At 39.0% G+C, this 23373-nt stretch overlaps 1 protein-coding gene across 6 annotated transcripts in view; it reads right to left on the bottom strand.

The window, feature by feature from the left end:
- LOC120408764 (zinc finger protein 474-like) overlaps positions 1-22479 on the bottom strand; it is a 57899-nt gene extending 35420 nt beyond the window's left edge. For 3 of the 6 annotated variants that reach the window (XM_039545974.1, XM_039545973.1, XM_039545969.1), the window contains exons 1-4: positions 22322-22478; positions 11908-12032; positions 9364-10318; positions 3244-3424 (exon numbers count right to left, since the gene is read on the bottom strand). In XM_039545974.1, the coding sequence (XP_039401908.1) occupies positions 3244-3424; positions 9364-10083 (901 nt within the window). In that variant the 5' untranslated portion in view covers positions 10084-10318; positions 11908-12032; positions 22322-22478. Of the gene's footprint in view, positions 1-125; positions 184-1576; positions 1652-3207; positions 3425-9363; positions 10319-11907; positions 12033-22321 lie in introns of those variants that run through there. The other 3 variants (XR_005600954.1, XM_039545972.1, XM_039545970.1) reach the window with 3 other exon arrangements.
- Between the last annotated feature and the right edge of the window lie 894 nt (positions 22480-23373).

The raw sequence follows: 23373 nt of genomic DNA, 5'->3' as shown, positions 1-23373 counted from the left end.
AGCAAACCCAGGCTGAAAGCATCACTAAACTTGGGAAAGAGGGTTTTATGTGTGGACAGGAGGGAGGTTTACAGGCAACACTCAAATATCAGCCAGAGCTAACTCTGCTGTGAAGACATACGCACCGACTAAATGTAAGGGTCCAATCCTGCAAGGCACTGGGCACCGCCGATTCTCATTGATCTGGGGAGGGGAAGTGAGGAAACTCAGTACCTTGCAGAATCAGGCCCAAAATTACAATAATTGAATAAGTGAGAGGAAATGAATGTTTATTTTATGTCACATACAGTATTTTCCACTGTAGTTAGGCTTCCATAGGTCACAGTGGGAAGTGTATTTGTATTAAGCTATTAGGGTTTAGAGACAGTAGAAAGACCATAGCAACTGTCTTGTTGCATAAGGTAATGTAATATTAATGAAGAGCAACTTGCTGTACTGTAGTGTATACAGTAGCTGCTTTTAAAATGTCAACGTGCTAGTAGTTACTACATAGTTAGCATTGGTATTTCTACTAGGGTAGGGTTAAAACTCTGGTATCTCAGATGCCATTTTGTGGTTATCATTGGCAAATGTTAGTTTGTTTGTTTTTAAATGGCCAACATTATAGGTGTAAAAGCTGGCTGAGGTATCAGTCCCCAAGTTGCTCTTGCCTGAAGATATTTTGTTCTCATGAATGCATATGTCAGTGTGACACTAAGACCCCATGTATTCACACCTTACATGCTGTTGTAATATTCTTTGTACAAAATATGCCTTGTGAGGTATCATTTGAAAACTTGTATCTGACTGATCATTAATATTCCTGTGTGATGTATGTACCCAGTGGGTATTAAAAGATATGGATATGTGCTAGATTTATGACTAAAGAGTGTTTAAACCAGGTATGTCCGGAAGAGTTGTTAAACAGGTCTATCTTAAACAAAGGAAGGTGTATTTACCTCAATTTACATACAAGCAGTAAACAGTAAACATCAAGACAGCAGGGGGAAAAGATGTTAGGAACCAACAATTTGCATTTCAGCAAACACAAGCCAGGGAAGAAAGACCATGGAGCTCCTTTGGCACCAGACTATTTGTTGCCTTTCTTACAGCTTGAATAAATTTTACTTTGAGGGGTAACCCTCAGAAGAATTCATTTAAAAGGTTTACGTGTTTATAAAGACAGGGGCTAAACCTAAGTGATAAGCAATTGCATCAACTTATGGTATACAATATTACTGTATTACAAAAGTGTATAGAGCGAGGTCTTTTCTCAAAGCTAATGACACCCTGGTGATTAATATCATTATGAAATGCCTGTATTAACACTATATAAGGAATTATGTAGACTCATTGATACTATGTTTTAAAGTCTGTGGCCAAACAGGGAGAAACAGATTCCCTCCCAGACAGGAGAGAAGGCAACTATTTACCTGTCTCCTATGTAAATTAAGCATGTTGGAATCAAAACAACAGAAGACTGTGGTGCAATGTGCTCCCCATGTAACTGAAGGGAGTAACATTGGTCAGACGGGCCAATTCGGCTGCAAACTGGGGGACTTTTCGGCTGAGAGGAAAGCCCTAATCCAGGGAAACTCACCTGTTCAGAACAGGTGGGGCTTCTATAAAGATCAGGGAGCTGGTAGCAGAAAGGAGGCTCCAGGGAGGAGGGCTGTAAAGACCCAAAATCAATCTTAAGGACATATTAGAGAAGTATTGAAATGGTAAATAGGGCCATTCTTGTAGATAATTATCAAAGCCATGTTAAAGCAGACTAAATTATTTGAAATGTAAACTTGTATTGTTAGAGAATTAGAAGAAGATGCCAATTGTATTTGTCTGCATTTACTTTTATCTTGTTAGATGTTAACAATGTAACCATATTAGCTTGTGACTGATAAACCTCTTTTCCAATCTGTTACTATATTCTATGGATTCAGAGATCAAAAGGGAATATTAATATTTAGATGAAATTTGTGGTGTAATAATATCATTGTCTTTATATCTCTTTGAAATTTGTAATAAAACTACCTATGCAGTGCTTGAATGGTTAATAACCTTATGCTAATAAATGCAGCTATTTACTGGTCTGTGTCTAATAAATAGAGATTTACTTCAAAGCAACAATGTGCATTATCTATTCTTCATTCAAGGAATGCTCACTGTGTTATCTGCTGTCAAAAGGCTATCATAGCCTGCTAGAGGACTATAAAAGAACTCTAGGGCCTGATCCTTGCCATCTCAGATCTGCTTAAACTTTGTCAGGGGAAGTTCAAGCCACAAGACTGAGGTCTCTTGGTACCCTGAACTGTCCCTGCAGATTCTTATAGAAGAATTTGAACAAAGTCTATACATGGACTGCCTGTTATTAAACTGATTCTGGAAGGGGTTTTTGCAAATCAGCAGCTCACCATCTTTGCTATGACCTAAGAACTTTATTCATATCTGTATGTATAATGATCTTTTAACCACGGTAACACTTTCTTTTCTTTTTAAATACATCTTACATTAGTTAATAAAAATTGGCTGTAAGAGTATATTTGGGTAAAATCTGAAATATTCATTGACCTGGTAGGTAATGTGTCCAATCTCTTGGGATTGGTAGAACTTTATATATGGATCATAAGATTTTAAGTAATCCACACCATACTTGACCTGGCTGTCTGGGTGGGAGCCAAAGGCTGGATTGCTTAATGGGAACTGTATTTTAGCTTCTTGGAAACCAATAAGGTATTACAGAAACTGTTTTGTGACTGGCTTGGTTAATCTAATTATAAGAATAAACCAACAATTTGGGGGATTTGCCCCATTCTTTGCAGTTCACTCGGATTGAGCATTCTCAGTGTGGCCCTTCCAGCAACCAGAGTCACACCCTCACTGGTCTGGATTGCACTCTGAACCCTGTAACAGTCGTACTTGCATATTGTTCTCGTCCTGCTTGAAAATGTGCCTTCCTATGGTGCAGAAAGTAGCCAAAAGTAATCCCAGTGAAGGGCTTAGTTATGAAGATTACAAATGACTGGTTTTAGACTCAAAAGTGATTGACATATAAGGGGTCATTACTTGAGAGACACAGAGCACCTTTAACTGACACTGATTTGGCAAAAGAAAAAATAGGATGCTTTAAACAAGCTAAACTCTATCGTGAGTAGATAGTTTCATATGAATGAAGACAAAATGACATGTAAAACATTTAGCTCTCTTTAAACCTATTTTTTTCCAACTTACATCCTCCCAGTTCCTTTTGTTTGGTCTGTAGCTTACCTCCTAAGGATCTGACTTCTGGCTTTTTAGGTTCAGGTCTTCGTAAATGTTTGGGTAGCATGTCATTCTCATTATGCCATTTTTTCAGACATTGTGGTTCATGGATGCCAATAGATTTAGTTCCAAACTCACGGCCACATATGTAACAAACAACTGTGGGTGGCCGTCTGATCACTGGTGGCTGCAAACAACAATTGCAGTAAAGAAGCATTATTGTTTTCAGAATTCATTTTAGACAGTAGTGATTTTAATGGAAAATGACCATTTTAAGGAACTGATCTAAAGCTCACGAAAATCAATGGGAGTCTTTCTCTTGACTTCAGTGAGCTTTGGTTCAGGCCTTAAACCCATAAAGGTCCCTCATTTATTAAATGGCCACTTGAGCAGGTGCTCCAGACTCTGGGCTAAACATTCATGGATGTCACTTCATTACTCTTCAACTGGTTATATTTAAAGCCTTCTACTCTTACCATCACAGTCATGCCCATGGCAGTGGATCGGTATGCTAAATAAAAAAATATTGTTTAAGTATGGGCTCAAGCAGAAAAAGAGTAGTTTGACTCAGGAGAAAATAATTATTTAAAATAAGATACCTCCAGTGATAATGGGGGGAACACAAAAGGGTCATCATCAAAGCAAATAGCTTTTTCTTTAAAAATGTTTCCTTAGGGGAGAGGGGTAAACTTTTATCTCAGATCTACCACACTTTCATTCTGAAGTGACTGACTGTCATTACTATTGGATAGACACAAGGGGGTTGAGATAATATCTCTTATTTGAACAACTTCTGCTGGTGGAAGGCACAAGCTTTCATACTACACAGAGCTACAATGCTGCAAAAAGTTGCCATTGAATGGCTGCTTAGTGGCTTATGTCAGAACGAGCTAGTAGTTTCAGTCCCATGCCAGCCACGTCACAAAAAGACATCCACATGACAAAACTCACTGTTGCAGTTGGCACTCTTTCTGGCACTCTCAGCAGAAAGGCTAGAGACTGAATAAGCATATCTAACCACGCCCCGAAAATTGTCCCTCCAGATCATAGCTGGAGGAGTGTAGGGAAGTCTGATAAAAGCTGTATTTGTTCTGTAGCCAGAAATCTAGCACTTGGACTTTGTTCAGATGCTAAAAAATCACTTTAAAAAAAAGGTAAAAAAATGGCTCCTTATTGTAATTTTCAACAGCATGCAAACATTTTTCTAAAGAAAACTGAAGATCAGAGGGAAACATCAGAACTGAATTAGATCACCTTCAGGTTGGAACGATCCCTGTCCTGAACCCATGCTACATGTTAAATTCTCTCCCACCTCCACAGATACACATACCACAGCTAACTAAAATACAAAATATGAAAGAGAATTCTCCTTGCTATTTGTAATAAGAGATGATTGTTAAACTATGGAATCTCTGGGATGGTGAGTTTCATTGGGATTTTTAAAACCGCTGGTATTTAACATCCATTTCTATTCCTCCTTAAACTGTCTTGCCCAAATGTCACATCTGGAATGATCGTTGTTTGGAAGTAAATTATTTTTGGAAATCATCAGATCCCAGTTCAAGGAATTTTCCAACCCAGACTACTCAGAGGACAGTGACTTAATAGTCTGCTACTTACTGTTCATGGTTTTGTTTTTCACTTGTAAAAAGAGTGATCACATTAATGCCCAGTGTCATGAGGAAATATGTCCTTATAAAAATAGCTACAAATACCTGACAAAGTCATTAAGACCCTCTTCTTGTGAGTGTCCTTTTTTACAAGGTTATGACCATTTATTATCTTCACTACCATGAATACAAGTATTAAACTCAAAGGCTATATATTTTCAACAGTGAACAAAATATGTAATTTCTTTTTCCAAGCCTGTTTTGTAGAACATGGTACTTACCTTAGAGGTACATTTTTGGTTTGTTATGGTGCATTCAATTTGACTGGGTCGCAAACTTCCCTTAAGAGCATAATAATTTTTCATCTAGTACTGGAAGAACCAAAAGTTCCCACTCATCGAATTATCTACCTAACTGAATGACAGGGGACCAGAATTCTGACCAGCACTGCACACATGTGAACAATGGAGCACTGAAAGAAGTAGAAAAGATTAATAGAACAATCAGGCTCCTAGAAAGAAGACTTTTTTTCACCCATTCCAACCTGTCCGACAGTTAAGGATATTAGCATAAGGGATGGAAGTCTCTAGTATGAATCTTATTAGTAACAGAAAGATTGTCTCTTTGTCACAGGCTATCATAATGACTTCAGAGGGGGATTGGCCATATTGACAGGAATGGTGTAGAACAGAAGCCAGAACTGACCCCTATATTTATCTAGTTAAGTGTAGTAACAAAAAGGTAATTCTGTTTGACACTGTAGATAAATGCTTATGTAACTGCATGGGAATTATCTGAGTTTTCCATTTTATTCTAAAACTGCTACCTTTTTAAAACTCAGAAGTAAAGTGCAGGGTACTTATATAGAGAGGAGAGAGGGGAACCTCCACACCCACCATTGTCCATTTTTATCTATCCTTTTCTATTTCCTCATATTTTTGTGAATTACCTTCTAACAAAGTGTCCAAATTGGCTCCTGTTGAAATTAATGGAGAGTTTGTCATTTACTGCAATGTGAGCAGGAGCAGGCCCATGTTGTTTGGCAATACATGCTATTTGAAAAAGTTCTAATTCTATGAACTGGTTACACAGTTTTGTGCAAGATCAGGTGAATGGTGTAAAGATTTTGCTGGAGTACCAGACTGATTCTGAATTAAGATGTACAGTAATGCAGAAGAGAGAGGTGGCTAACATTTTTATTTTTTGGGTAAAATATTACAGTAGGGAATAAACAGCAGATGGCAGCACCAGATGCTAGAGATCAAGCTGGTAGGATTTTAGGATTAAAGTTATCACCATCTGTTGCCAAAGAAAACAGAAAAAGAACATTTATAGCACTTAATTCATATCAATCTGCATAGGAAGTAGCAACCATTTTTTTCTATGAAAGAGTAGTGCATTCTCTGTTGTACCGGACTGGATTTAAAGAATATAATTATGTGCCTTACTAACAACATCTAATGTATCACTATATAATCCAAATAGGCTCCAAGAAGAGGGATTTCAGAACTGATTTAATCCCTGAAAGTCAATTAGGCATAGGCTATTGTTTGGTTTATATACAGTGAGACCCAATTAATGTAAATGAGTCCATAGTTTCCATTAAAATTCATACTTTGGATTAAAAAACAACTTTGAACTAACAAATCAGTAACACACCAACTAGCTTTCTCTACAGCTGGACAAAAGATTTGGTGGAGGATTAGAAGAAAATCAGAGCTAACATAAAAACAGTGGGCCAGATCCTTTGCTTCCCCATGGTTGCTTTATGTTGCTTTGGTCGCACATAAGAGCCCAAGAGGTGCTTTAATGATACCAACTGGTTCAGGATTTCCCAGCATGGCGGAATCCCCAGGTGGTGCAGAGTCTGTATAACTGTCCCTACCTCACCCTCTGATCCAATTCCCTGCACAGGGGACTTGGCAAGGGGAACGTGTGTGGCAAGACATCCCTTCATTTCAGTGATACTCAGTTGTAATGGCTCCTTTAGATCACTGGTGACAGGGACAAATTAGAGCAGCCATGCCCTCAAAGGACATGCCCTCAGGCAACATTCCCTCAGGTGAACAGGGCTGGGATGCAGCTCTTTCTACTTTGCATTAACTAAGTATGACTGCATATTGTACTTTCCAAACGTCTCCTGCCACCAGCCCAGCACTTTCCCTCTATGCAGCAAAGCTGTTTGCTATTACTTAATTAGCCATTATTTATTTTGAACAAAATATTAACACATTAGTAAATCATTGTGTAGCTGGCAAAGTGAACAATAGTTACAAGTATTTGCTGGAAAATAAAGTGAAAAATGGACAAGATGACTAAAAATTAAGTTCTACAGATGGTCTATTTCTTGTGTGGTCTTTATGCTACTCAGATGATTGAGATGATGTTCCCATTATAATTTTCTCTCTCTTTCCACTCCCATCTCTGCTTTTAAAGTGCAGGTCTACAGAGAAGAGAGGTTCTGTAAATGTAAAAATGCAGTGTGTGGTTCCTTGTCTATTACTGCTGAAGAATTCCCATACTAGATATATTCAATTCACCAGTGAAGAGATTTCTTCTCTAGTGGCCAGCACTGCAAACTCAGCCTCAGACCTGAAAATCAAGCTGGGTTCTTTCCTTCTTGTGCATCATCACTAATATTATTACACTGTCAGTCAGACCTGTACAGCCCCCATCAATGTCAGTGGAATGAACAGGTGTAACTGACTGGAACTAAGTAAACAAAGTAATGATGCACAAGAAAGATTAAAATCCAGTTCACGTCATCTTGGCTACACTGACTGTGCAGTATTAAGAGGAGTAAAAAGCAGTAATAACTTATTTTTGCCAATCAAGTCAACAGATGTGTCTGAATGTACACACATCTGTTGAGTAAGAGGGTAACATTTGTACAAAGTGACTTTTTCCATAGAATCTTTTCTCTACATCACTATAATTATGGACTTCTTTTAATTAAAAAAAATGTTTCTCTTAATTAATTTTTCTTCTTCAGTAAACATGAAATTATACGAAAGGAGTAACTTTAACTCATATGCATTATAATAGTAGTTCATTGTACAGTTACACTATATTACATAATGATACAAGTTTTTGGTTGATAATACAATGTAACAATACAAGGTTAATGTATTTTTTTTCTATAACCATTGATACTCATATATATTGTGCATTACTTCATATATCCTATGCCATGTGAACATGTGGTGAAGATTTGGCACATATCCCATGTGAACATGTGGTGAAGAACCCTACTATGTATTCACCACTATCTATCATAGCTCCTAGTACTGTAGTATCTGAGTGACTTACAATCTTTAATGTATTTGTCCTCACAACACCCCTGTGAGGTAGGGAAGTACTATTATAGCCCCCTCCCCACACACATTTTTTTAAACAGATGGGAAACTGGGACACAGAGATACTAAGGCCCAAATTTATGAAGGTATTTAGGCATTGCCCCACTCAGCACTGCAAGGCCTAAGTCCCATTTTCAAAGGTGACTAAAATGGGACTTAGGCACTGCACTGCTGAGCAGAACAACACCTAAATATTTCTAAAAATCTGAGCCTAAGTGACTTGATCTTGTAGGAAATCTGTAACAGAATAAGGATGTGAATATGGGCCTCCAGAATGCTAGACTAATGCGGTAACCAGTGGACCATGCATATTCCCTTTTTACAGTAGTGTGACTCCATTGAAATCAAATGAAGTTGGATGCTCAGCACTTTTGAAAATCAGGCCATTCATTTAGGCACCTACTTATGGATCTAGATGCTTAACTGTAGGCATTTAAAAAAAAATTCAGCCAAAATAAAGTAACATTCCAAAGTTGGTACAGAAACAAAAAAATATAGGCTCCATTTTGTTAAAGTTCATGTAGCTTCTTGCATATAAATTGGAGTTAGAATTGGTCCCATTAATCTTGGCTCCTTCATCAAATTCAGTGGAAAAACTGCAGTCTACTTATTTTTCATTGTATTCTGAGTTGCTGGGCTTTGAACATGCAAAACCCAATGATTTTATTCATTGTTAAGTCTAACATTTAAAAAATGTAAATCTCTGGAATGATTAAAGTACAAGGAAACATTAGGGCTCGTGTTAATTAAATACAAACATCTGATGTCTGTTTAAACATACTAGAAAATGCAAAGCCTGCTTAAGCAGCTCGACATAATCTCTTAATGACCTATAGTGCATAATGGCCTCTTCTGGGGATATATCTCCCACTGGAACATGGAAAATGAGAATCCAAATATCTCCTTTCAACAAGAAAGATCAAAGAAACAGGGATAAATAGGATTAGAATATTTTATGCCTTCCCTTCTGAACATATTATTCCCCCCCTTACTCCACCCTTGCTCAGCTGGGAAGAATTTGCATGGAGCAAAAAGATGCCTTTGAAAGAAGTAGGCCTTGAAATTTAAGACCTGATTAAAGTTCACTCATCTCTACTCTCTGGGGTATCTATAGCAAAACAATCATGTCTCTTTCATAGGTCGTATGCATAATAATTTACCTTATCTGGTATGGCTGGTGCACCCCCACATGTTTGTTGAACTTTACTAGATTGATCAGTATGTGCTGCAGATACAAGGCCAGAGCTAGGGCCTTTCACAGATTTTGGGGGGTTAGAGCTTGAAGGGCCCAGGCCACCATCCTTTGGTCTGCAACTCCTTTGGTGCACAGGGAGACGATCAGGAAGAAAAGTGCGACCACAGTTTTCACAGGGTAAGAGCTGAGCTTGAGCACTCTGATAAGCTGCCTTATTTGCAGCCTTAATGTCATAGGTGCCACCAGTAAGGGACTGAGGTTTAGCAGGCTCTGCTCTTCTGAGATGCTTTGGTAATTTGTCATTTTCAATATGCCACTTCTCCAAGCATTTTGGTTCATGTATGGCAAGAGATTGTGACCCAAATTCTCTGCCACAGATATAGCACACCCTAAAGCCAGGTCTCTTTGATGGAATGACTGGTCGATTCAACTGACTCTGAGACATACTTGCAGTGTTTGACCGTTTTGATATTATTACAGTGCCTGGTCTTCTTTTCCCAGGGCTTGCTTTTACTACGGAATCTAAACTCACTATTTCTGGCAAAACTGTGGGAAGATCTGACACACTGGATGTTGCAATCTGTTTTGAAGGCAGAATGGTAGAGATATTAGCAGGGGCCTTTCCAGCACTTGGCAGAGTTTTATTATGCTTGCTCAAACTCTTTTTCTTTACAGTTGTTTCCATGAAGAATACAATGTTCCAGGAATGTTCTCTCTACTTTACTTGAGATTGCCTTTTTTCAATATGATGCTCATTTTTGTTGATTTTGCTTTGCAGGTTAGAAGTTACCAGAGTGTAGGGGAGCTGCATCAAGTTGAGGCATATTTGCAGCAATCGGATTGTGATGTTTCAGTGGCAGAGGTTTGTGGGGGGTTTTTGTTGCAGTTTTTTTTGTTTTGCCTTTTTTCTTTTTTTAATCCTGAAACAAATTATATAAGAAGAAATTAATAATCACTATTTCTTGTTAAAGGTTGGCAACCAGGGGTAAAGTAGACTCCATTTATCTTACCATGATGCTGTACTTTCAAGTCCCATACAAATAAGCAAGGCCATCTAAGATGGTCGACCCACAATGTCATCTGCTAAATTATTTTATTATATACAACTGAAACTCAAAACTGTAAACTTGCAGGGTCCACAGCCATGAGAAACAAAATATGGATAAAAGATTTGTATGAACCCGGGTGAATCAAAACTGCTGAACTTCATACAACTGTAAACATCACCCAGAATTTGTTACTTTCATTCCTGACCAAAATGATACTTCATGAAATTTCCCAGTGCTAGTGCATGACCTTCGTCAGCAGTGTCCACCCTTCATCAACCCATGACCCTGCAGATAGCATTCTGTAGGTCCACAGATGAGTGTGGGATGGGTGGGCAGTCCAGGGAGACATATATCATATCCTCTCCCTTCTGTCCTGTGTGATTTTAAAAAGCTCTAACTCATTGCTAAATTGCTTTTCTTTTCCTTGAAGCACGGCTCCGCTGGAACCTGGTGCCAGATAATGGAGAGGGACCATTGGGCCCCCCCGAATCAAAGCAGAGGCACAAAAGCTCTGTGCAGAAGGCCTTTGCTTCCTAAGGAAATCTGCCTTCCCTCCCACAAAGAAACAACATGGGGGTAACTGCACAGGATTCTCCTTATATAATTTTCCTTCCTTGGAGTTCCTTGTGGAAGGAGCAATCTGCCCCTCACTTGTTTTCCTCAGAGGCACAAGTTTTTGCCTCCCCTGTTTTCATCTTTAATAATAATACTTTGCATAGCTATAGCACCTATAATTATAGAATCACAAAGCGCTTTACACATATTAGTTAATACTCACAACATTCTTGTGCTCCAGAGAAGTATTATTTTGTAGAGGAAGAATTGAGGCATAGAGAACTAAATTCAGAAGTGGTGTAAGTGAGTGCACTTCACTGACCTAACTGTTTACAGCAAGTCTGAGTTTAACCCTTGTCTAGGCCACACAGCAAGAGACAGTAGATGAGGTGAGAACAGAACAGAAATCTCCTGTTTCACAACCCGCTTACCCTGTTGGGCAGTTTGGTCATGAAAGATTACCATACTTTCCCAATTTTACTAAAGGAACAACAATACTATCAATGACATTTAAGTTTGATAAACAAAAACTTTACACGACTCGTGTCTGAAATTATATATAAGAGTGCAAGGTCAAAGTCTCCTCTCACTTATACTAGTCTAAACCTGAAGTAAATCTGTGGTAGGCAGTAGAGTTATATTGATGTAAAATCAGTAAGTAAGAGGAGAATCGGGCCCCTGCCACCCAAAAGGAACATTAAAAATACTGAAAAAATTGACCTGTCATAAAACCAGTTTTGCAATAAAAAAACCCACTCTATCTTTGAAGTCAAACACGGTAGAAATATTATGTGCCTCATCTCAAGAAAATACAGGAAATATTGACCATTCCATCTGATCTAAGATTTGTATTTTGATCATTTTTGCATATGTAACATATAAACTAATGTCTTGCTGTAACTTACTTTTTATCTCCTTGACATCATCCTTCCAAGCATTTCTGATTTAGTGTTGACTGAAAGACAAATTCATGGCCACAGATGTAACAAATTCGAAAATCCAGACAGCATTCTGGCTGACGAAGGTGATTCTGCATGAAAGAAAAGAATACAAGACATGTAACTGACGGACTAGATAAAACCATTAATATGAAGTTTTGAACTACATGTATTTCTTGAATTGAACTTTAAATTCACCATGCTACTGGGAAATTAAATTAGCAATGAAGTTTGGATCATAACACTTCCTTGGAGAAAGCAACAAAACAAACTGTACATCCTTTGATACAAAGATACAAGGATGTAATTTTAGCAAGGGTTTCTGGGAACAACTAAATAAAAAAAAATCACACAACCATATATTTTGTTCATTTTGGATTAATTTTATACAATGATTGGCTACTAATAAAAAATACAGATTCCTGCTGGAACTGTAGTTTTTCAGTTTATGACACTCCTTGAGCTCAATTTTCAACCTTGCTTTCCTGAAAGCGAAATTTTCAGGGAAACTTTGTGGAAACAGAACCTTAATGACAAAAATAAATCTTTATTAATGTCTACACCTGTTAGCACATCACAGTTGTGGGAGTGAGAGCTGGATTCTCCTCTGAGTTCCATATAATCAGCGGAATTGCAAACCCGGTTGTCAGGGTTCCTTCCCCACTCTCAACTCTAGGGTACAGATGTGGGGACCCGCATGAAAGCCCCCTAAGCTTATTTCTATCAGTGTAGGTTAAAACTTAGTACACTGCCACCACCAAGTGATTTAACAAGAACCAGGGAAAGGACCACTTGGAGTTCCTCTTCCCCAAAAATATCCCTCCAAGCCCTTACACCCCCTTTCCTAGGGAGGCCTGAGGATAATATCCTAACCAATTGGTTACAAAGTGATCAAAGACCCAAACCCCTGGTCTTGGGACAATGGAAAAATCAGTCAGGTTCTTAAAAGAAGGGTTTTATTAAAAAGAAAAGGTAAAAATCATCTCTGTAAAATCAGGATGGAAAATAACTTTACAGGGTAATCAGATTTAAAGAGCCCAGAGGAACCCCCTCTAGCCTTATTTTCAAAGTTACAACAAAACAGGGATAAACATCCCTCTAGCAAAGGGAACATTCACAAGTTGAGAAAACAAAGATAAACTAACATGCCTTGCCTGGCTGTTACTTACAAGTTTGAAATATGAGAGACTTGTTCAGAAAGATTTGGAGAACATGGATTGATGTCCGGTCCCTCTTAGTCCCAAGAGTGAACACCACCAAAACAAAGAGCACAAACAAAATCCTTCCCTCCCCTCCCCAAGATTTGAAAGTATTTTGTCCCCTTAGTGGTCCTTTGGGTCAGGTGTCAGCCAGGTTACCCGGGCTTCTTAACCCTTTACAGGTAAAAGGATTTTGGTGAACTCTGGCCAGAAGGGATTTTATAGTATTGTATACAGAAGGGTTATTACCCTTCCCTTTATAGTTATGACACCCATTCTAATAGCAGGGCCAAATTCTGCTCTCGGCTATGCTTGAGCAATTTGGTTGAAGATGAACTTTATTAATGGGGGTGATGCATATGCAGGAAAAAGAACCCAACTTGACTTTTAGAACCCAAGAGGGACTTGCAAGTTTTACTTGTAAACATAGAAAATGGAATATGCATGAAATGGAGGCATTAAAAACAAAGAAGCACAATAAACAGAGATACATGGTGCTTTTTTTATGGAGTCACTTTTCAGAGTAAAACTGCACTGTATAAGCTGCACTGCCAAGCACCATCAATATGCTCTACTTTACTAAGAGTTCAGAGGGTTCAGCACTGCACATGAAATGCTAAATGACTCACATGATCAGAATCATTACTAGAATATTCAGATCCCACATCTGGATACTCAGATAGACATTTAAATGTGTAAAACAGGCATTTTCTAAGAAGATATTTAGATTTTGAAGAAATTGCCCATTTTCCATGCTTAAGTGTTGATTTAAGTATTCAAATATAGGTGTGAGGTGTTCTTGTTTATTAATGTAATCACTTATATTGCAACCATCATGAAATATATTGCTAGCAGTTAGTCATAAGAGACCATTCACTGCCATGACCAATACCAAGTACAATGAACATCCCAGCAGCTTTTAATGAGATTGCTACTTAGCATTTATATCAAATTTCAAGTTGCTTCACAATTTCAAAACACTAAATCATTGATTAATTAAACTTCACTGGTTGAAAGCTAAGCTTTACTGTCCCGATTTTACAGCAAGGGAAACTGATAAAGAGATGTTAAGTGACTTGCCCAAAGCTTCAGAGTATCAGTGGAACAGACAAAAAACGAACTGTGTACTTCCTAACTACTAGTCCTATGCTCTGAACACTAAACCTGTTAAAATCAGTGAAATACCATCTCAGATAAATGCATCTTCTGCTGCATCTACATATTTAACAACCATAATCCTTTGTACCTTGGTAGTACTTGACATTAGAAGATCTCAAAGTCTTTTACAAACATGAATGAACTAAGGCCTGGTCTACACTGGGGGGGGGGGGGGGGTTCGATCTAAGGTACACAACTTCAGCTACGCGAATAGCGTAGCTGAAGTCGAAGTACCTTAGTTCGAATTACTTACCCATCCTCACGGCGCGGGATTGACGTCCACGGCTCCCCCGTCAACTCCGCCACCGCTGTTCGCGGTGGTGGAGTTCCGGAGTTGAGAGGAGCGCGTTCGGAGTTTGATATATCGCGTCTAGATGAGACACGATATATCGAACTCCGAGAAATCGATTGCTACCCGCCGATATGGCGGGTAGTGAAGACGTACCCTAAGCTTCACAACAAGCATGTAGGATAAGCACTGTTATCACTACTTAACAGATGAAGAAACTGAGGCACAGAGTGGTTAAGTGACTGACACAAGCTCACATAACAAGTCTGTGGCAGTGCCAGGAATAAAATCTAGATCTTCCAACTATCTGACCATTCTCCTTCCTAATGGTCCCAGAGTCAGGCTCTGGCCAGTCACAAGAGGGAGCAAATTCTGAAGCAAAGGACGTGGCTATTCACCTTCAAGAATTCAGCTCTCAGCATGTTTCAAAATTGGGATTTTTGCCTTTCTTATAGTTTCTGTAAATTGTCCCCTTGATATATGTATGTACTTTACATGCGAGTCCTATTAAATGCAAGGTGAGCTATGTGAATACCATTCTCAACACACTATTTGACAAATTTAGCTCCCTTTTCTATTTGCAAATTATCCACAGAGAGTTAGACTTATAACAATTTGTTAGTTATTCAAAATTATTTGATAATTTTTACTTAGTGGTATTCAGTACTTAAAGACACAACATAAGAAGAACTCAAGTGCAGGAGTCTAGTCATCCTTGCCATTAACTAGTAATAGAAACACAAAAATGACAAAAGCCAAAGTAGGATCGCTTTTCTGGACCTAACACCACCCCTTAATATTTTACAGGGACATATTCCAGACCAGAGGTTTCTCACAGACTATTTGCTAGGACTATTGCTTCAAGCATTTGGGTTTTGCAATTTGCTATTCATACTAGGAGTGATATTCACTCCCCAATGGAAGCTAAAGACAATGCTTTTGCATCACTTAAGTCTTCCAGTGTGGCTAACACAGAGCATAGGCCTTGCACTGGCCCACTGCACATGGGTAAACTTAGCACAGATTGTATGCACTTTAGTGCAGGGACTGTCAGGGACTGATCACTAACTGAGGCCTCGTGGGGCTAGTGTAAAACACATAAAAAGTAATAAAAATATGAATGGTCACCAGAGTTGCATGTTATTCTTTCTGTTGCCAGTCCCACAAATAGCTGTCAAGTTAGTTGCACTAACACTACTGGTATGGATTGTGGCTGTGTATTCCCAGGATATCGTGACACTTTCTCACTCTGACAAAGTCAAATTGGCTCATGCAAAGGTTTGGGGAGAGTGAATACAGGGGGTTGTGAATGCCATCAAAGCAAATCTGTAATTTTTGTAAGAACAAGTGACTGTGAACAACTATTTTGAAATATGCAGGCAGCTCTCTTGCAAACACATTAGGGAAAATATACATTCCGAGTTTAACATCATCTTCTCTAAAATTCTAATGTATCATTACAGCTTATATAATGACATTGTAAAGTACAAGGCTGTAAAAGCCTGTAATTTCTGAGGCTATATTTGTATTGTATGTCCCTATGCACATTAAAATACGTCACTGTGATATTTTTTGCCTACAGTATCAAAAGGGTTGCTAGCCAGCATACACCAATTCATCACAAGAGTGTGAAACTGAAATGTCCAGTGAAAAAAAATTACTACCAACTAATGGCCATACAAAGGTCATAAACAAGTTAGTTCCAGATACTATAGTAATCAACAATAAACAAGAAGCTTAGTGGGTTTGCAGAAAGCCTGGTTCTTTTTAGAGCAAGAACTTTTGCCTCATCACTTTAATGTGGAAAACATCCACTTCTCCATTCCCTGCCAACTATCTAGTGTAGGAAAAAAAGTTGTATATATAATGAGTCTGCAAGCCCCTTACCTTTCATAGGGGTCTGAATTTTCTGGCTCTTACTTCCCTGGGGTTCAACTCTTCACCCCACAAATGACTCTAGTCACTGAATGTGTGGTGGGGTGTGCTCCACAATAGGAGCACATGGTTCCAGAACTCATTTGAATTCATTGGCCGACAAAGCCTAGTAATAAGGCAGCTGTAACTACATGGCCCTTTCAAATAATGGAAAAGGGATTCCTAGGAGGACTGCCTATTGAACACAAGTTGGAAGGTAGCCAAGGCCTTTTAATGGGATGAAGGAAATGGAGACACTAACGGGTCACATGGAGGGAGGAGATAAGGGTTGTTGGAGGGTCATGGGAAGTGAACGTCAGAAAGTTCAGCTAAGTTTCAAAGAGTCTCTGAACCTAGTGAGGTTGTACTCATCATCTTCTCTTCTATTTACTGATTTATGTCAGATTGATTATTATGTTGCCTGAAAGGATTTGAAAGTAACATCAAGCAATACACTGATTCCCACATGAAGAATGTTGTCTGACTCAAGCTATTTTATTATTAACAATGAATAAAACAATAAAAGAAGCTATAAACAACCTATTAACAATATAACCTATTGTTGGATTTCCAAGCTTGCTGTTGAAATACTTACAGAATTATTCTTCCTTATGGGGATTACACCATTTGGTCTACATTTCTTCCTGCCAAATTGACATTTGTTTGTTGGAAAGTAAATATAAATTCAGTGTGAACTGAAAATGTATTTGAAGACTTCAAAACCCCCTTTGTCTAGCTTAAATCATAAAATACATTGAATTCATTCAGTTTGTGGAATTAATGTTTCTGTATAAAAGGTAAAATAAAACTTTTTTTTCTTTTCTAAATGATACAACATTGGAAACCAGTTATGGTTTGCTATCTTAGGCCTGGTCTACACTGGGGTGGGGGTCGATGTAAGATACGCAACTTCAGCTACAGGAATAGTGTAGCTGAAGTCAACTTATCTTATTTCGACTTACCTCCCGTCCTCACGGCACTGTTAGCCCATACCTGAGACCCCTTGCAGTTCCCACTGAGAGCAGCAATTCTAAAAATAATGGACTCGTCTGATTCAATTAAAAAGAAGTGGAATAAAATGGCTAGTTCAGCTTCAGGCTGAGAGTGACACTTTATATATAACAGCCCAGAATCAAAAGTGTGTAATCAATATAAGTTTGACCACCCACCTTCCTGTTCTGTTTGGGGAACAGGACCTGTAGCAAATCAAACTTTTTAACTAATCCTAATCAAAAGTTGTAACTATGGCATCATAACCAATACATGTTATTTTCTTTTAGCTGTTATGTGTGGGTCAAGCATTCAGTTTGAAAAAGTTCCACCAATAGGTTCAGGAGGAGCATAACTCACTGACATGGCTATTATTCTGATGGTTGTGGACTTCTTTCATGGCTCTGTTGGAACTTGGAATCTCTTATGTAAACAACCCCTCAAACCCCATTAGCAGGCCATTTTCTGAGTTTGGATTCCTTAACTGAATTCTAGCCAACAAAACACATCTATGCTGACCAAGGGGTTAAATTGGCCAATGCTAGTAATCCTCAACACTTCACCTTTTCCCTTAGCAGAAATGCCACATGGACAATTCACAACCACAAAACAATATGTGCCTTTTGGAAGATCACATGACATAAGGTCTCCTGGTGCCAGGATAGACTATTGCTTATTCAACCATAAAATGAAAAATAAGTAAAATTAATCATACCTTCCAAAAAACATTCTATTTTATAAATACTAACTTGAAGTTCTGCACACTTAAGTCCTTAATCAGTCAAAACTCCCACAGAATTTAATGGGAATTTCACCTAATAAGACCTGTAGAATTTGGCCTGTTGCCTTTTTCCTTTCATCATCATATAAGAGTTCATCTGCTCTTGCTGCTTATCCTTTACTTGATGTCTGAGGGTTTCATTTCCCACTTGTGACTGCATATTTATTTTCACATTAACCCATGAAAATGAATGGGGTCTCAAACAGGCTAAAGTAAAATTTATAATCTCATTTGTGACATCACATTTGGGTTTTATAGAAATTATAAAATTGCAATCATGTTTCCAACATCACATGAGGCATGAACATTATTATTATAATTCATTATTTGTATCACAGTAGCAATTAGAGGCCCAGGACAAGATCAGGACCCCAATGTGCAGGGCAATATACAAATACATAATAAGAGACAGTCTGTGCCTTGAAGAGATTATAATTTAAAAAGACAAAATAGACAAAAGGTGTGAGGGGAAACAGCAGCACAGAGATGTGAAGTGATTAGCCCAAGGTCATACAGGAGGCCAGTTGCAGAGCCAGGAATTGGTATATCTAATGATAGAATAACTACCAGTCTGGGATGAGTCTGCCCTATTTCTCAGAAGTTTGTCCTGAATCTGGTAGTCTCAGCTTTGAGGCATGGTGACACCCAGAGCACCCCACAGGGCTGAAGCTGGGAGCCTAGAGCCCCAGTGCACCCCAAGGGTACGAAGCTGGGGGCCCAATGTGCCCCCTGCAGCTGAATCCCAGAGCCCCTCTGCCTTCTGGGCCCTGGAATTTTTACAGTATGTTGGGGAGAGATTCAAAGAAAAAAGTTGAGAACGCCTGGACTAGATGGCCTGATCCAATATGGCAATGCCAATGTTCCTAAACAGGATACCCTTGTTCTTAAAATCAAAGATAACAGTGTACAGAAACATCAAACAACAATTTAGGGAAGAAAATGAAGATGAACAACATATTGAATTGAAACTTTAGGGGAAAATCAGGGAGGCAGATGTAATTACCTGAAGTGTAATACCGCTTGGACAACAGGTTTAACACCCTATGTTTTATTAAAAATTTTGTGTTATCCTTAATCAATACAGATGGCTAAAAGCGCAGTTTCACATCTGATCTGAACCAGCAACAGAGTACTCCCTAATGTCCTGCTGGGACATTGATATTGTAGAAGGAAGAGTCCTCCTGCTATATGTAAACAGTGCTTAGGAGGCCAGCATCCAAATACTAAGCCAGCCAGGCACCATGTGAGCTCTGGCAGGATTACAGTGCAAGATCATTGCATAGGTAGCAGATCAGTCATTTACTGATCCTACCTCATAAATTAGTGATGCGTCTTTAACACATGGCAGCCTAAAAGTTTATTTTTTTATTGTTTAAAAAAACTGGGCTTCTGCACCAAGCACAGTGCAGTCTCTTTGCTATGAAGTCGACATTTTTTATGGCTGTGGCAGTGACCAGTGTGGGATGCCATAGACTAGATTTATGGGATCGAGTGCTTAATTGCTCCCATGCTGCTTTGGAGATTTCACAATTTGCTACTTTTGACTTTGCTTTCTCCTCATTTTCTTTCTTTCCCTGTGTTTGAGGTTGTTTTTCATTTATTTGTTTACACTATCTAGTATTCTATCTTATAATTCTTCAGATACAAGGGCCTTATTACATTTCATGAGCCTATGGAAAAAAATATAGGGCAAGAGCATGAAATACCCCCAGATATTATGGGTTAAATGAAGAAACATCCAAGCTCTGTGCTATAAAAAGTCCCAGGTCCCAGGTCACTGGATTAATGAAAATTCCAATTGGAATAAAAAATTGGTAATTTTACATTAAAACCAATTATGCTAAATAATAATTTGGGCAACCATTCCATCAGGTATAATCTTAGATGGGATTCTTTTTACGTACATCTGCATAAACTTAGTGTACTTCAGAAAAAATGAAACAAAGAGCATATGTATTTTTGTTTTTGTTTCTATATGCCATCATTTTTGCATTGTATAGGAAACATTGGTTTCTGGTAACCACTTATCAGCACCTTACCTATACAGCTGAGGATCACATTGAGGATCCTACTGGAGGATCCTCAATGTGATCTGGTTCAATCAATAATTTATGTGCCAGTGGTGGCTATCCTACACATCAGGTAATATTTCTGTTTCTAACTTTCAGTGTCCACTTGCACACGCTATCTTAAGCTTTGTCAAGGAGACTTGTACAGGTGAGCTCCACAAAATACATATACTGCTTTCCCAGTCAGTAAGCCACATGCCTAATTATCACCAATTCATCAATTTGGGGTGGGGATCCCACCCAAATCCTCCCACCCAAATCCTCCCCCCATCTCCACTCACCAAATTGGGAGATCTGCAGGAATCTTTCCCACTCGGCTTTTTAGGCTTGATGTGCAGGGATGAGGGATTAATGAATTAATTTTTATAACATCTTTGTGAGTTAGAGAAGTATTATCAACTGAGTCTGAGATACAGAGGCACAGACTGATTAAGTGATTCACCCAAAGCCACAAAACAAGACAGTAATAGAGATGGGATTATAACTCAGGTATTCCTAACTCTTGGCCCTGCATTCAATTCGCTACACAACACAGTTCCCCTGAACATAAGAACGGCTGTTTTGGGTCAGACCAAAGGTTCATCTAGCCCAGTATCCTGTCTACCGACAGTGACCAATGCCAGTTGCCCCAGAGGGAGTGAACCTAACAGGTAATGATATATGGGACCCGTTCCAAACCCCTAATCATTCCAAACCCCTAATCATTTTAGTTGCCCTTCTCTGAACCTTTTCTAGTGCCAGTATATCTTTTTTGAGATGAGGAGACCACATCTGCACACAGCGTTCAAGATGTGGGTGTACCATCGATTTATATAAGGGCTATAATATATTCTCCTTCTTATTCTCTATCCCCTTTTTAATGATTCCTATCCTGTTTGCTTTCTTGACCACCTCTGCACACTGTGTGGACATCTTCAGAGAACTATCCACGATGACTCCAAGATCTTTTTCCTGATTTGTTGTAGCTAAATTAGCCCCCATCATATTGTATGTATATTTGGGGTTATTTTTTCCAATGTGCATTACTTTACATTTATCCATATTAAATTTCATTTGCCATTTTGTTGCCCAATCACTTAGTTTTATGAGATCTTTTTGAAGTTCTTCACAGTCTGCTTTGGTCTTAACTATCTTGAACAGTTTAGTATTATCTGCAAACTTTGCCAACTCCCTGTTTACCCCTTTTTCCAGATCATTTATGCATAAGTTGAATAGGATTGGTGAAGGCTAACAAGATGAAGGATCACAATGTACATAAAAGACTGTTACAAGGAGGAGAGAGAAAAATTATTCTCCTTAAACTCTGAGGATAGGACAAGAAGCAATGGGTTTAAATTGCAGTAAGGATGTTCAGGTGGGACATTAGGAAAAAACTTCCTAACTGTCAGAGTGATTAAACACTGGAATAAATTGCCCTGGGAGGCTGTGGAATCTCTATCACTGGGGATTTTTAAGAGCAGGTTGGACAAACATCTGTCAGGGATTGTCTAGATAATACTTAGTCCTGCCATGAGTGTGGGGGAGTGTGGACTAGCTGACCTCTCAAGATCCCTTCCCGTCCTATGATTCTATGATTCTAATGTCACTTTACTGCAAATGTCATAAGCAGGAATTTCATGTTTGCTTTGTTCAGTGGGTAAAATGGAAACTTCACTGTTTTTCCTCTCTTGGTGCCTTAAAGAAATTAACAGAATTATCTGAACCAAAGGTCAGAAGGGGCTGGATGAAGTGCAAACCTTGTAATGAAACAAACCTATCAATGACTATTTATTCTAAATATTTATTTTGGTTTAAAGGGCCATGCTGCAGTTTGGATCCAGATCCCAACTTTCCCAAGACCAGCAGTGTTCTGATCCAGAGTTATGGTTCAGGTTCATCTTTGTAAAAGAGAGAAAACTGCGCAGCTTAAACAGCAGATTTAGAAGAACACAAAACAAACCACATTTTTCCTGCTCTGCATGTGTAATTTTTTCTGACTTACCTTGTGATTTCAGCACCTAATCCCCCACATACTGATCCCCGCTGTGAGCATCCAGGAGTGGGCAAGGAACTGGCAGCAGCACAGTCCCTTCTCTCTTTCAGGGTTTGGAAGGTTAGCATTTTCTGTTGCTACGGTAATGGCAGTCTCCCTTTTGTCTCCCACGTGTTGCCCAGCAACATGTCAACAAATGTAAATTCACAAAGCCCCATAGAAGCTGATTGGCCAGCTTCATTGCTTGGTTAGAAAAAGGAACCAGGAGGTGTGTTCAGGAAAAAAACAATGGGAGGGAGTCTTTGCAATCCCCATAAGCATCTTCAGTGGAGTGGGATGCCAGGGTGCGGCAGCTGGAAGTTGCTCCAGATTTCCCTCTTGCTGCTCTATCACTGACCTACACCAGGTAAAGAGGAAGGAACAGAACTCTCCCCACTCTGCAAATACTCCATAATCAGTAATCACTGACATACATGAGGTCGGATGTGTAGGATGCAGGAGGAGCTGCAGCTGGAATACCTGCCCCCCTACCAGTTGTACAGTTATGGCATGTATGATGTCAGTGTGTGGTAGGAGATGTAGATGGATACCCTTAAATTACATAATCAGTCAGCAGTGCATGTGTCACAACTTGAACCTCCTGGGCACACATCTTCGTCAACACTGGTTTCTCTGGGCTGCTAGTATAGCTTTTTACCCCTCTAATATTCTTCACAGGACAGTTGCCTGTAAATATTGGGCGATCTTGGATGCTTTTCTTAACTCTACCTTGAGGGCCCTGCAGATCTCTTCAAAACCCACTGACTGACTATGCCTCTGTGACTGGGGTCCTAGTGGGGAGCCAGCTATGGTAACTCAATTAGGGTGAATTGCAAAGAATGGGGCAGCCAATCTCCATAAAGCTGGTGGATATTCCAATACTTAGATTTACCAAGCCAGCATAAAACAGCTTCTTTATTACCTTACTGGTTACTCAGAAGTCCAAACAGCACAGTTCCCTTAAAGTGATCCAGCCTCAGGCTTCCATCCAGGTACCCACGTCAAATACAATGAAAACTTCT

The sequence above is a fragment of the Mauremys reevesii genome, linkage group 6 (genome assembly GCF_016161935.1).
Source record: "Mauremys reevesii isolate NIE-2019 linkage group 6, ASM1616193v1, whole genome shotgun sequence".
Taxonomy (NCBI): Eukaryota; Metazoa; Chordata; order Testudines; family Geoemydidae; genus Mauremys; species Mauremys reevesii.
Note: the sequence above shows the minus strand (reverse complement) of the source record. Positions and strands in the feature narration are given on the sequence as shown.